This window comes from Asterias amurensis, chromosome 14 (genome assembly GCF_032118995.1).
Source record: "Asterias amurensis chromosome 14, ASM3211899v1".
NCBI lineage: Eukaryota > Metazoa > Echinodermata > Asteroidea > Forcipulatida > Asteriidae > Asterias > Asterias amurensis.
Genome location: NC_092661.1, coordinates 5072432 through 5087551, shown reverse-complemented (window position 1 = coordinate 5087551; position 15120 = coordinate 5072432). Strand labels below are relative to the sequence as shown.

General features: G+C 39.3%; 1 protein-coding gene across 2 annotated transcripts; it reads left to right on the top strand.

Annotated features, from left to right (window-relative positions):
* The first annotated feature begins 707 nt into the window (after positions 1–707).
* Positions 708–14237, top strand: LOC139947442 (centrosomal protein of 57 kDa-like). 2 transcript variants are annotated; one of them, XM_071945349.1, is made up of 9 exons: positions 708–806; positions 2041–2203; positions 3089–3268; positions 4320–4561; positions 5944–6021; positions 6491–6685; positions 8075–8295; positions 9083–9227; positions 10594–14237. In XM_071945349.1, exons 2-9 carry the CDS (start codon positions 2041–2043, stop codon positions 10837–10839), a joined length of 1470 nt encoding a protein of 489 aa, XP_071801450.1. In that variant the 5' UTR covers positions 708–806; the 3' UTR covers positions 10840–14237. The 2 variants fall into 2 exon arrangements, with proteins under 2 accessions (XP_071801450.1, XP_071801451.1); XM_071945350.1 differs by lacking the exon at positions 708–806 and adding an exon at positions 1056–1081.
* Positions 14238–15120: the final 883 nt, after the last annotated feature.

The window sequence follows — 15120 nt, the reverse complement described above, 5'->3', positions numbered from 1 at the left end:
GCCTCGGTATTTTTTTTCAAGAATGCTCAGCAAAACATTCAGTCACATGATTTTGATCATCATGAATTGTGAATTGAAATAGCGTTTGATGAAACTTTTTCGGTGGGCAAATATTTTTATATGGCCTCAACATTATGACATATTTTTGTACCTTGTAGAAATGCCTAAAGTACCAAACTTTTTGCATTTGCAAGTGCAAATGACCAGTGGAGCCTTACGACTACGTGTTTCTAAGTTTTGGTCAAGGGGGAGAGGAGACTCTTTGCTTGGCAAATAAAACCACACAATTTTCATCTAGGGACTGTTTACATCGCGCACAGAGAGGTAAAAAATTTGCCACGATTTTAGGGACACCTCGAAAACAGGACCTCCTACGATACTGGTATTCAGGTGTTGTTTGCTTATCCTGTATAGAATCACATGGAAATTTGGTTGGTATTCCGTTTTTCTCAAGGAAGATATTTCATGCTAATGCAAAATTGTTGTGAAATTGGGCTCTTATCGTTTATCGAATGAAATGATTGTATCCAATGAAATCACTGGTTCAGAAAAGCAAGTACCAGTCTTTTGTCCTTGCGGGTCTCCGGCAGAGACATAGCACCAAAAACTATAGGCGTGCGGGGTCCAAGCCCGAGCCCAATTATTTTTTGTCCGTGGTTTCGAAAACGGCCGATGAGCGTCTATTTTGGTATAGCGCCCTCTGTTGTCAAATACCATGACCTCGAAAAATTAAATCTGCAGCAACAACTTTCTGTGAAAAACGAGTTACGATCGACAGCAGGAATAGAGTTTTAGTGATACTTTTGGTAAGTTCTTTTGTTTCGTTCTTTGCATATGAATTAGTGGTCATTGTCAATATTTTGATAATTTCAAGAGTTTGAGAAATTGTCTGTTTGTTGTCTGAGATGAAAAGGTTAGTATCAAGAACTACGAACGGAACTACGTACGTTCCAACGCTAAAAAACTTAACCGTCAAGCAAGGAAGGTGTGGTTAAATTTGTCAGATTGTCAGAAAGAAGGATCGGAGCATAGATGCAGGGCAGGGTAGAAATGTTGGAGTTAAAGACATTGGACACTATTGGTAATTGTCAAAGACCAGTCTTCTCACTTGGTGTATCTCAACATATGCATAAAATAACAAACCTGTGAAAATTTGAGCTCAATCGGGCGCAGAAGTTGCGCCATAGGCATAAGATTAAGAATGAAAGAAAAAACACCCTTCTAAGTTCTTGTCACACAAAGTTGTGTGCTTTCTGATGCTTGATTTCGAGACCTCAAGTTCTAAACTTGAGGTCTCGAAATCAAATTCGTGGAAAATTACTTCTTTTTCAGAAACTATGTCACTTTAGAGGGAGCTGTTTCTCACAATGTTTTATACTATCAACCTCTCCCCATTACTCGTATTCGTAATCAAGAAAGGTTTTATGATGATAATTATTTTGAGTATTATTACCAATAGTGTCCACTGCCTTTAATAAACCTGATGAATGAATATATACTTCATTATAAATACTTGACAAAATGAGGCACAGATCTTCTCTTCTTATTTATATTTATGCAGGGTTCGTCTTCAAGCAGTTCCAGTTCCTTGCACAATTAGGGACTGGAACTGCTTGAAGACGTACATTGTACCCTGCACTCTCACCCTCTCTAGATGCATTCAAGAATGCACTGATGAGGGTCTCACCTAGTTAGTAATCTTGCTGGCCAGTTTTTACTTGCACCATGTATATTTTTGCACCTGATTGGCTTACGGTCTCATGGTTTCACGCTTGCGCCCAGCCACAGTGGGGTAATCTTCAAATTTTCTGAAGCAGCACTTTAAAGGAAGAAGAAGAAGAGGAAGAGTATGATTATGATCGACAGTGACAACATTTCAAAAAAAGGAATACAGCGCCCCAGTTACTGGGTCTACACCATGCATTGATACCATACAAAGTGAGGTGTTTTCTTTACGTATGTAGATTACTGACTAAGAATAAACCCTAATGACGATGTCAAATGAAAGATTCCAATATACTCTTCTTTATTCCTCTACAGATGTATTTGAAAACGATGCCTCGGCAAGATAGAAAACTAGCGTTATCGGAGTCCATATCCTCGTATCAAGATTTCCCATCGAGGTCGCCAATTCGTGATGATCAGTTTACAGCCAGTAGATCACCACGGACAGTCACGGCTGCGCCAGAGAGTAACAGCAGAGGTAAGACTCACAAAATTGTGTGTGTGCCTTGAGTTAAGGATTTGAAACTTGAAGTCTTTCTTTGACGCTTTGTGGTAGCACCATGTGTAAATTTTTTTGAGTAGTGGTGGCTCATTGTTTTGATCAGTATGGCAGCACGAATGCCAGTCAACTTGCCCCCCAGCAAATTCGCCCACTACTAAGTCGCCCCTCACTTACAAAGTTGCCCCCTCTCAAAGTGGCCCCTTACAAAGTCGCCTCCTGACAGTGTCACCCCTCGACATAATTGGCCCGCTGTGAGTTTGAGCGATAAAGTCATTTCACAAAGCGCCGGCGCAAAATTGTTAGTTTGTGGCCTGATATGTTTCAAACTCTTTTTATAGACTTTCAGGAAAGTACAGAAATTAATGAAAATTAAACACACAAATTATGTAGCATGCTTGCACACCAAAACTCAAGTAATTTGATTGAAAAAGGCCCTACTTCAATTTCAAATAAGTAAATAGGGTAAATAGCCATCATCATCCCAGCAATCAGACAGTTAAACAAAAATAAGTATAGGTTTGACAATTTAAGACAACCAAACTTTTGAGATGCACAAATTTTAAAAATAAATTACTTCTTCAATTCAATCTCAAAACCAGGAAATAAAGTAAGTAAACCATCCTGATTCCTATCACCCCAACAAAGTTCGGCAATTGGTGGGGCGACTTTGTCAGGGGGCGACTCTGGGTGTCAGGGGGTGACTTTGTGAGGGGCCACTTCGATAGGGGGCAACTTTGTAAGTGAGGGGGCGACTTTGCTAGGGGGCCACATCGTAGTTGGCGACTTTGATGGGGGGCGAGTTGACTGGTTACCGGTAGCACGGTTGATACTTTGAATTGTTCCCATTTACCTACTGTACAGCTGTAAGGTCAGCTTTATTGAATCTACAAGAGAAAATCCGCAAGTTGGAGCAAGAGAGAGCCCAGGCGGAAGGGAACCTGAAATCACTGGCCAGTGAAACCACACACTATCGAGATTTAATGCAGAGACAACAACATGTGAAGCAAGCGCCCAACGTACCCAGTACTAAGCACTCCAAAGGTAAAATAATGTGAAGTCTTGTGCGCAGCGAAAACGAGATTGCGACCCAAACAAAGACTATAGTTTTCTATGAAATCAAATCTTCTTAATTTTTATATCAAAAATTTATGAAAATAAAAATAACCGAAGTATAATGTTATGAATGCAGTTAAAATTTGTAGCCTATACAATGCAAACATTTACAGTAAAACAAAATTATACTTATTTGAGCGAAAACTTCTAAATTCCTTATTTACTATACTACGCTTCACCACTAATGTGCAGTTACAGCCACCATTTCCTGCTTAGCACAAAATTGTTGCTGTGTGACAGGAAAAAGTTGATACATCATGTACGCATCCACTCAAGCAAGAATGTTTCTGCTTCTGCAAGTGTAAAATATTCGCTTACAGTAATTGAGAAGTGCTACGAGACTCGCTCATGTCACTATGATAAACTAAGGGAATCAATGTGTGGTGCAGAGGTTTTCAGCTAGTGGTTTAAACTTAACGAGGCCTGGTTCTTCATAATTTTACCGAGATGAAGTCAAGGTAAATTATCAAGAACCAGGCCTCGGTGGGTTTAAACCACTAGTTGAAAACCGATTCAACACACTTTGATTCCCATTCATAAATACCTTTTCGGTCAAAAAACATCAACACTTTATGGTCAAAAAGTGAAACAAATGAAAAATTATAATTGTTCAATGATTTCTTTTACAACAACACCCCTCCAGCTATGAAATGGTAAGGCCCTCGGGTAAACAACTCCTTATAAGGGAATGCTGTGCGCGTTGCGCGTATCGCTTGATGTGGTACAACTGTCCCGGCTGTTGCTCTCGACCAATAGGAATGGAGAAACTGTCTTAAAAGCACACGTGCAAGCTCATGTGTCACGCCCATGTTTCAACACATTTTACTGGTCACAAACAAAGGTTTATACACACCCACGTGACGCGCTCTCCACTAATAGGAATAGCGAAACTGTCTGAGGTATTTATGAATAGTAAATATAGCTGTATCATGTCCGCAGGTTAAAATTCAGGTCTGTGTACCTTTTGTTTTTTAAATAGAGCTGCAGAGCCAACTTGCCGGTGCTGAAAGTCGTAGCGAGTTATTAGAGAAACAACTAGAGTACATGAGAAACATGGTACGCAGCGCCGAACAGGAGAGAAACAGCGCCCTCAAGCAGCAGGAGCTACAGACCAGGCAACATGTGCAGGTGACGAGTGATCAAGTGAGCAGTCAGGGAGTGAAACTTAACAGCCTTGAGAGGGAGCATGAGCAACTGAAAGCTACGCAAGCTTTGGCCGAGGTACGCTCCTACTCCCGGCAGGGAAAACATTGTATATTTTTCAGGCATGAAATTCTTCCTACTTTAGTCTGATTTTCAATGTTTCTCTCTTCTTGTCCTTGGAAAAATCTGAAAAATTGTGATTTATATAGCTTGATTTGTCTATAAGAGCCAACACCATGTGTATCTTAGTTAGTCTTTGTACTCAAAATGTTTTACTACTTTTTCCAAGCTAAAGATATTGTGCCTGATTTAGGTTCTTTTTGCAACATGATCATGTAGTAAATTATGTTAAAGGCAGTGGACACTATTGGTCATGTTGGTAGTTGTCAAAGACCAGTCTTCTCACTTGGTGTATATCAACATATACATAAAATAACAAACCTGTGAAAATTTGAGCTCGATTGGTCGTCGGAGTTGCGAGATAACTATGAAAGAAAAAACAACCTTGTCACACGAAGTTGTGTGCGTTTAGATGGTTGATTTCAAGACCTCAAGTTCTAAATCTGAGGTCTCGAAATCAAATTCGTTGAAAATTACATTTTTCTCGAAAACTATGGCACTTCAGAGGGAAACGTTTCTCACTATGTTTTATACCATCAACTTCTCCCCATTCCTCGTCACCAAGAAAGGTTTTATGCTTATAATTATTTTGAGTAATTACCAATAGTGTCCACTGCCTTTAAAGGAACACGTTGCCTTGGATCGGTCGAGTTTGTCTTTGAAAAGCGTTTTTAACCGCTTGTTATAAAATGCATATGGGTAGAAAGATGTTGTAAAAGTAAAATACAATGATCCACACAAACATGCCTCTAAATTGCGTGGTTTTCCTTTTACCTCGTCGACTAACACGGTCGGCCATTTATGGGAGTCAAATTGTTGACTCCCATAAATGGCCGGCCGTGTTAGTTCGCACAGTAAAAGGAAAACCACGCAATTCTGAGGCAAATATGTGTTGATCATTGTATTCTACTTTTAAAACATCTTTCCAACCATATGCATTTTATAACAAACGGTTAAAAACGCTTTTTTGTCGACCAACTCGTCCGATCCAAGGCAACGTGTTCCTTTAAACATCCAATGCATGCACATTGTAATGCTTGCCCCATACTCAACATGTTCCAATTGAAATTTACAATTTCCACACAGAGGTGCCCTTTGCAAAGAGAAAAGGCCTTGGTGCCCTTGCCTTTTTCAATCACAAAGCATCAGGCCTGTTTATGTTATGGCTGAGCAGTTAACGGTTAAAGAGAACCAGACGCAAGCTCTTTGAGAATTTCTTAGATATGGTGCTTTATAGATGTAGTTATTACTTTTGATATTATTTTACACCCGTATTTGAGGTTTTATTACTTTACAAACATAATGAACGTGCATTTTGTTTTGAATTGTAATTTGAACAGAGTAAAATTCAAGATTTAGAGCACAAGTTGAAAGAAGGCAGACACCAAAGAGAAATACTGCAGTCAAGAGCTGCCCAGGTAAGCATGCTAAGCACACAAATATCTTGCTTAGCAAAAACAGGTTACCAGTCAATGTTTCCTTAAGTTTTCATTGTTGCAACTGGCGCCACACTCAATATTTGCTAAGCAAAGAAGTTTGCTAAGCAGTATTTTCTGCTCGGCAGGTTTATGAAATCAGGCCATGGTGTGTTGTAGCTGAGCGATCAAGTGCAATGGTTCCAATTTTTTGTGTTGCTGATCAGCAAATTTGAGGTTTGAGTCTCAGTCTTGAACAAGCAAAGCAAAATCCACATTTGTTTTCCTGAGAAACTGAACTCTTCTTTTTGCCAAACAATTACTTTCCAGACCACTCTTGATCAATAAACTCAGTTTACCGGGAGCGTCACAAAATGACAAACTCAAATGATGAAATCCATACAAAATGCGACCTCAAAAGAATGCGACCCCAATAAAATATTATTTTAAATGTTTCTTTTTTCTTTTGTAGTTGCAGACTGAAGTAAAATGCAAAGAGATTTTGGGTGAGTCTAATCCTTCGCACAAGGTGAAGAGAGCCAAGAAGAAGAAGACCAAACCGTCTAGCAAGAAACACACCATAGAGTTGCCATCTCAACGTAGAGTTCCCTGCACCTCCAGACATCTACGGTTGAAGATGGAGAATGTTCCATTCATTGCTGGACAGGTAGGCTCTTCACCAACTTCAGTGTTATACTTCGGTAACATCCGTGAAGTTTGATTGGTCGAGAACCAACTATGTGACGTGCAACAAAAACGCATGTACCACGGCTGTATCGCGCGGCGAGTAACATGAGTGATGTTAGCCGGTGTACTTATCTTGATTTTTTCCACCTCTGGTCGATTTTCAACGCTTAGTACGAAACTACATGTATGTAAAATGTTTGAAGATGCCAGCAGAACTTTGAGAAGAGGAATAGAATAATAATGTAGCCAAGGTGTAACAAAACAATTGTTGCACGCTGTGACTGGGGTCCGTGGGTTTTGTACACCCTCGAGAGGGGAAATGGCACCCTCCTCTTTGCCTGGGGTGCCTTTTTCCCCCTCGGGTGAACAAGACATCATGGACCCCTTTCACAATGGCAACAGTTGTGTAGTGTTCTCCCTGAGCAATGGTCTGTTTGCCAATAGACCGATCCATTAAGCTCCGCCCCTGTGCGTGTTATCAATCACAACGCAACGAAGGTCCGACAAATAAGGTCCGACATGCGTGCGCGTATCTTGGCGCGCGCGGCAGAGTTGTGCAGTAAGGCATTGGAGAGGCTCACGTGTTCTTGCTCACACTTGCGACGTGGGCGGAGCCTACTGGATCAGTCTATTGGTAGATAAACCAGCCGGTGTAAGGTAAAAATTTTCTCCAAGTAGTATGGTTGCCTTGTTCAGTGCGGGAAAAACCTTCCCTATTTAATAAGGCAATAACCGTGTAAGGTGCAAAGTTTCACTGTGTAGTGTTGATTTGGGTTAGTGGCTGGCTGCTGTTAAAGGCAGTGGACACTATTGGTAATTACTCAAAATAATTATTAGCGTAAAACCTTTTTTGGTAATGAGTAATGGGGAGAGGTTGATAGTATAAAACATTGTGTGAAACGGCTCCCTCTGAAGTAATGTACTATTTGAGGAAGAAGTAATTTTCCACGAATTTGATTTTGAGACCTCAGATTTAGAACTTGAGGTCTCAAAATCAAGCATCTGAAAGCACACAACTTCGTGTGACAAGGTTTTTTTTCTTCCATTATTATCTTGCAATTTCGACCAGCGATTGAAATCAAATTTTCACAGATTTGTTATTTTATGCATATGTTGAGATACACCAACTGTGAAGGCTAGTCTTTGACAATTACCAATAGTGTCCTCTTTGACAATTACTAATAGTGTCCAGTGTCTTTAACTGACCAACCTGAAGACAAAATCAATTGAACAGCGGCCAACCAAGGTCATCTGACTATATCATGCGCGGAACAGCCAAAATTAAAAATTGCCACTTATAAACAGTGACTGATAGTTAAATGGTCATACAGTTGGAGGGTTAACAAACTTCATTTGTTTATTTCTACAGGCTACAACCCCCAGCCATAATGTTAACGTCAACATGCAGAACTTAATAGCTCTGATGAAGACACACAATTCTGCGTATTGCGGTAATCCACCTGCCAAGGGACGGCCGAACAGCGGTCTGACTAAGACGGCCAAGTCACGTTCGGTATCGGTAACTAGTAGCGATAGTGACCTCTCTGATTTACTACTGGGGCTACAAGATGAGTTTGGACAGTTAGCATTGTGAGTACGGAAATCATGCATCACTTCCGAAATATTGAACTGATTTTGAATTTATTTAACATGTTAAAAACTCATATGTGAGGATCTCAGTACAAAAATCATTGGACCCCAGTGTCGTGGGTATTTACTTAAATGACCTGTGTCATCACATGTTTACAAAAGAGCCACAGAGCCTGGACTTCCTGCAGGCACGATTTGTACGCCAAGTAGATTTATCGGATGTTCGGGTGACTTCTCAGTTCTGAAAAGAACTGTCTGGCTTTTTAAGTACTACCCACGCGGAAGGTATAGAAAAATTGGCTTGGACTACTGCAGCTTATAGACCATGTGAACTTTGTTTACAATTAGTGTGACCTTGTACATTCTTTGGGTATTCTGGCAGGCTAGATACCTGCGCAGGTCATATGGGAAAGTTGACATTTTGTGTCATAATGTCTACACAGATCCAAGAATTATGAAAGTAAAAGCTGGACAAGTTTTGAGATGTGCCCTCTTTCATCATATCAAAAGTTGATAAGAATTAGACAGTGCAATCTCCATAATAAGAGTTTATGATTTCTTCCATTAGGCTGTGTACAAATCGTGCCTGCAGGAAGTCCAGGCTCTGTGGCTCTTTTGTAAACATGTGATGACACAGGTCACATCGTCTATACGATCGTAATTAACTGAACATAGATCTGCAAAAATAATGAGCACTGTGCGATGCCATCAGAACTTGCATCACAGACAGTGTTTTCACACTATTTTATCCATTTTTTTTTCCTTTTTGTTTGTTTGTTTGTTTTAGTGAACATCAAGAAATCACCAAACAAATCCAGGAGACAACAGAACAAAGGCTACAAGAAGATCTAGAGCAGGAATTATCGGCAATATGTGCTAGAATGGAGTCCAAAGGGGACCAGATTAGCAAACTAAAAAGACACAAGCAAAAGGTGAGCACTAAAGACAGATTGAGGATTGGTAGGACTTGAAACTTTGCATGGTCTAACAAAAACCATCTTTTAAGAAAACCCCAGGGCCCAATTTCATAGAGCTGCTTACAGCCAAAAAAATGCAGAAATGAGCAGGATACCAGTCAAAAGAGATTAACACAAGACATGGTAGCCTGGCTCGTAATCTTATTTTGGTAAACACCATTTTGTTGTGCTTTGCTACTTTTTGTTCTTAGGATCGGTCGCGTTGGTCTTTGAAAAGCGTTTCTAACCGTTTGTAATAAAATGCAAATGGGTAGAAAGATGTTGTAAAAGTAGAATACAATGATCCACACAAACATGCCTCGAAATTGCACGGTTTACCTTTTACCTCGTCGACTAACATGGTCGGCCATTTATGGGAGTCAAATTTTTTACTCCATAAATGGCCGACCGTGTTAGTCAGCAAAGTAAAAGGAAAACCACACAATTTTGAGGCAAATTTGTGTGGATTATTGTATTCTACTTTTAAAACATCTTTCCAACCATAATGCATTTTATAAAAAACGGTTACAAACGCTTTTTATAGACCAACTCGACCGATCCAAGGCAACGTGTTCCTTTCAGCAGCTCTGTGAAATTTGGCCCTGGCCAAAACACTACGGGTTGAATAATCATTTGCTTCTGCTGTCCTTTCATTATGGAATGACTTCCCAAATCATATTAAACTTTCCCCATCACTAGCCTTGCTTAAAACTTCCTTCAAGACTCACCTAATAGGGACTGTAATAACATTCTCTTCTTCAAATGTGTGGCTGTGCCATGAGTACCTCAAAGATAGATACCGCCGCTTTATAGGCTATGCTTAATCGTAGAAATAATCGTAACGGCTTTATTTTCTGTCTTACACCTGTCAGTTTTGTCCTGTTAGTTTTGTCCTGTATTTTTAATGTATGTCTGTTTTTTGGGTCTGTCTGTTCATAGGCTGGGGAACAAAAGCTGTGCTTCTCCCTGGACCTAGATGTTGCAATTTGTTTAAAGTTTCACCTTTTAATCTCTTTTATATTTACCCCCAAAAAATATGACAAGGCACTTTTACTATAAAGTATACTTTAAACCCCTCTTTCTCAGTTTCATCATTTCACGTTTCTTGTTGTTTCTATTGTCAAAACTTTAGAACCAAAGGTGGTAACAACATTGGAGCATTGATAAATGCTCTTCTAAACAAATTAAAGGATGACCTAGGTCAACAAGCCACTCACTTTGCTTGTTCGCATCACATTATGTTTTTATCTATTTATTTACCTAGTTTATTTTTATTTTTGTAGTGTTGTCTCAGTGAAGAAGTGTAATTTAAAAACAAATTTATAAAAAAAATTCTTCACAGATTACAAAAAAGACGACCGTCAACACAGCAAGACCGAAGCCAGTGCGCAAAGTGTGGTCACCATCTCCAGCAACAACATCAGCCATGAATGACGGAGAGGTTAAAGTCATCACTACAGTGAAGACCAGAGGTAAAGGCATCCAAGTGGTCAGCCCTGACCATCACTCACAGAGAAACCAGTGTCTGCTGAAGAACATGAAGACTCTACAAACGTCTCTCCGTAAACATGACGTGAGTTGGGATTAACTGGCTCACCGTTTTGCCTTTATCACGACGGCGAAGTAAACATGACTTCCACCACTGACCAGTGGGGTCTTGTCTTTGGTGAATTTTGTCTTCCGCGAGCATTGTAGTAATGACCATGATGACCCTCATGGTGTTGGTTTAGTCAGTACACACTGTACAGCTCACGCCACGCACACCCATGAGCAAGTTCGATCAACGACCATAGTCAGATAGTTAACCATAGTTCGACTTACTCTGATCGAACCCGCGTTTAGTCAACGATTGTTGGACCAATCTAGTCGACTATTCGCGACCAACCACTCGAGCTGGTTGAGGTTGGTCGCATCGTTGGTTACCAATAGCAATTTGTCATATCACAGTGTGCTGCAGGCAGAGAGGACCAGTTATTCTTAAAATAGCTGAAAAGGAGTGAGTATGGACTTTTTATGTGTTTACGACATAGAGGTATGGTTCACGGTCATCTTTTTCACATACGGTCGCTAGAAAATGACTAGAGTCGTTCGCACTTTTATTTCAGCGCTCATGCGCTTCGTACATCACAACTAACCACTTGACGGCGATTGTACCCTGATCAAACTTGCTCCATTCTGTGCAGTGCAGTATTGACTGTACAGTTCAGGCAGGTAGTGCTGCGCAAAGAAAGAAAAGGAAAAAAAAAAAAGGAAACAAAAAATGAACACGGAACTCAAACACATTGCTCAAGGCTAGGCCATTTGCAGCTCTTGTGTGCTATAATAATATGTTCTCTAAAGATTTAACTTCAAGAGAAAGGTCATTTTCTAATTGGGAAAACATTGTGTGAACATGTGGTAAGTCCACTTACTATCTCAAGCATTGTGAGTGAACGTCATTGTTCTCAGGTCTTCTATGTTTATGTATTGCTTGCTTACTAATTTCAACAGTACTACTGCATTACACTGTGGATTGTACATAATATTCCATGTTTATTTTTTGTTGTCCAACTGTTCGTCTGTGTGTTGCGATGCTACCTAAACGGGACAAAAACACAATGTCCACAGATTAACACTAAACTTACACAGTTTGAAGATAATGATAGTAGAAAGCTTCCCTGAAAATATTACTTGCAGAGATGCGGTAGTTTTTGAGGAATGAGTAAAACAGTGTCATGAAAGTCATTATTTGTCTCATTGATCATGAGACTAAAATTATTTAAGCATGTAAAAACGTTCTTTCATGACATTGTTTTACTCATTTCTCAAAAACTACAGCACCTCAGCAACTTATATTTCAAGGTACGCTTTCTACTATCATTATCATCAAACGGTGTAGGTTTAATGTAAATCTGTGGACATTGTGTTTTGTGTTACAAAAAGTACCCAAATACTTTAATACGATTTTTCAAGTGCTACATCTACAGACCATGTGATTTTTGAGATCACATGCTGACAAAAGATCCGCAGAGCCTAGACTTCCTGCAGAAAGTATTTACAAATCTCAGCGGAAGATAATAATAATAATGATAATAACTGTATTTATAACGCACCTTTTGCCAAAGGATGCAAAGCGCCAAAGGAGTGGGGCGAAGTTTGAGATATTAGACCTAATCCTTAGCACCATGTAATGGTTTGCAAGGTGCTGTGGCACAATATGCTGCCAATCCAGCCAGGAACACCGGGGCTAACCCCTTCTCTTTACGATAAGTGCACTGGGTTCTTTTACATCGTTTACACAACACAAACGGCTTTACTTCCCATCCGAGGGACGGGACTAAGCAATGGTTAAGTGTCTTGCTTAAGGACACAAGTGTCAAGGCTGGGGATTCGAACCCACACTCTACTGATCAGAAACACCAGAGTTTGAATTCAGTGCTCTTAACCGCTCGGCCATAACACTTCCAGATAACACTGAAACATTTCACTTCATTGGGGTTGCACCATAGTTTCTGGTGTACCCTTTTTGATATGCAGTAAAGGGAAACATCGACAAACTGGTTATAAATAACAGGCATGGTATTTTTCCCATTGCCCTTTGAAACAAAAATCAGATTTTTGTTCACTTAATAGCCTGAAAAATAGCCTGTGGAAGTGTCGTGGCCAAGCGGCTAAGAGCACCGAATTCAAACTCTGGTGTTTCTGATCAGTAGAGTGTGGGTTCGAATCCCCAGCCATGACAATTGTGTCCTTAAGCAAGACACTTTAAAAACCTGGTTTATAACTTATGTCTTTTACGTGGAAATTAGGATGGAAATTTAAAAAAATTCCCCTACATTTATGACCAGTGTTGTGTCTTGCCTGCCATGAAAGCCCTGGATTTTACATAACATGGACACCTTGTTTTTAAAGGTCACAAAAGAATACATAAATGTAGTTGCCTCACTATGCATTAATTTTGTTGTTTTCACTATGCAAAGTTTAATATTCCTTTTTTATTGTACTTTACTCACACCTTAGATTTTTGTTTCTGCTATGCAAAAATTTCAATCCATGTAGCTAAAGTTTCTTTTTCTTTTTTTGGATTTTGTATAATACATAATTTATGATGTAAATTATTTAACTGTGTAAATAATAATTAATTGATTAGTGCTCATATTCATAATTTATGAAGTTAACAATTGATTGTGCCAGTTTAGTTCAGTGCTTGAATGTAGCCTGGCTTAATCCAATGGTAGTTGTTTAGCGTATAAAGGCTGGCTGGGGTGGGGGGGGGGGCCTGTGGCCCTCAGCCCCTCACATATATTTCGAGTGCTTGCCTGGAAATTCATCTTTGAGAGGGCAAGGCCATTTGCATATTGCAAAGGGCACTTGAATTGGAATACCTGTAAAGTATTGAGAGACTTTTGAAGGGGCACCATAGCCAAGACCAGGGGCAACAGACGTCATGGCCTTCAGCAATTCCTGGCCCCCACCCCAACATAAATAGTTTACCACAGAAAGGAGGAAAGAAGGCATAGCCTGATAAAGACTATGCCTTAATTCATGTTTACAATTTCATAAGAAAATACTTGCAATTATCTGGAACCAAGAATGACCCCCCCCCCCCAAAAAAAAAAAAAAAAAAAAAAAAAAAAAAAACTAAACCACCACGGACAAAAACCAATCCCTCTTGTAAATTCATTTTGTATTTATTTATCTTCATTTGTATTTTTGCACCGAGAAATAACTTTAGTTATTTAGACGGCAGCTGCAGACTGGTCATCCCAATCTGAGTGGTTCTTGCATTTTCTTGAAGAATAAAATAGAAATTTAAAGTATAACATTTTGTATTAACTAGGTAATGATTCCTAAAATGCATTGAGGCTTGTAAATCTCTGATTAATACAAATTAATACAGCATTTTGTATTTAGATGTTTGTGTTGATTTTTGTTTTAATGAAATCAATATGTAATTAAAGAGTCGTGTTTTGTCTGAAAAATAAAATGAGGAGTCAGTAATGTTAATTTTTGTCAGCGTGAATTAAATGTCTGTTGCATTTTTTCTTTCAATTTGTTCAGTAACTTTACACAACAGTTTGAGAAAGAGCTAGCTAAAAAGTAAAACATCCTTTTTCTTTTGGCAACTCACACCGGTTATCTTCATGTATTGTCCTTTTCAAAACAGTGAACTTAATTGGTTCATGCACAAACCAGCAGGGGTGCTATTTAACGACCCAAGTAAGAGAATTAAATGTAAACATACTCGGTGATAATTTGATGTATCTTTCTGAGTTGTTGTGGCCAAACTTGGTCATTCTTTGTAAACTTGGTAATAATGTGTTCAAAAATCAAAACCGCATCCAAAAAAGGATAGGGGCATCTGGACCATGCACGGAATGCGGATTGACCGCAAGTCAAAAAGTTTTAGGATGTAATTTTATTTTACCTAGTTCACTTAGTTATGTTAGCAGCAAACAAACAGATATCCCCTACTGCACTAGGTTAAAAAAAATCTATAATGCGTTTCAAATTGGGCGCATTTTTAAATGGGCTCATGTACCGCGCATTCTTGCTAAACACGAATAAGTATCCGAACTAATGATCACTGCTTGTAAAAGATTCAACTTTACCCAGTCCTCCCTTACTTTCCACACTTGACCATTGCGAACCAACACTGTACTCGATGTAATACAAAGACGCATAAATAAAAGTGTGACTAAAGCTGAAAGTTCATGTGTTTATTAATTGTGCGTAAAATCAAGTTCATACTATGCCAACAATGTACACAAATACATAGAGTTCATTGCGACTCCTCCATCATGGACAGAGAGGGACCAGTTTTCTTCTGTTACATTTTCGGTCCAAATGCATCACATATTCATTAAAAAAATGGCAATGTGCTTGAGTG

Bases quoted from the DNA above. Each gene is read 5' to 3' on its own strand.
- LOC139947442 (XM_071945349.1), top strand. From the start codon at position 2,041: ATGTATTTGAAAACGATGCCTCGGCAAGATAGAAAACTAGCGTTATCG. The intron at 4,562-5,943 runs GTACGCTCCTAC...TAATTTGAACAG, and splicing joins CTACGCAAGCTTTGGCCGAG to AGTAAAATTCAAGATTTAGA. The intron at 6,022-6,490 runs GTAAGCATGCTA...TTTCTTTTGTAG, and splicing joins TGCAGTCAAGAGCTGCCCAG to TTGCAGACTGAAGTAAAATG.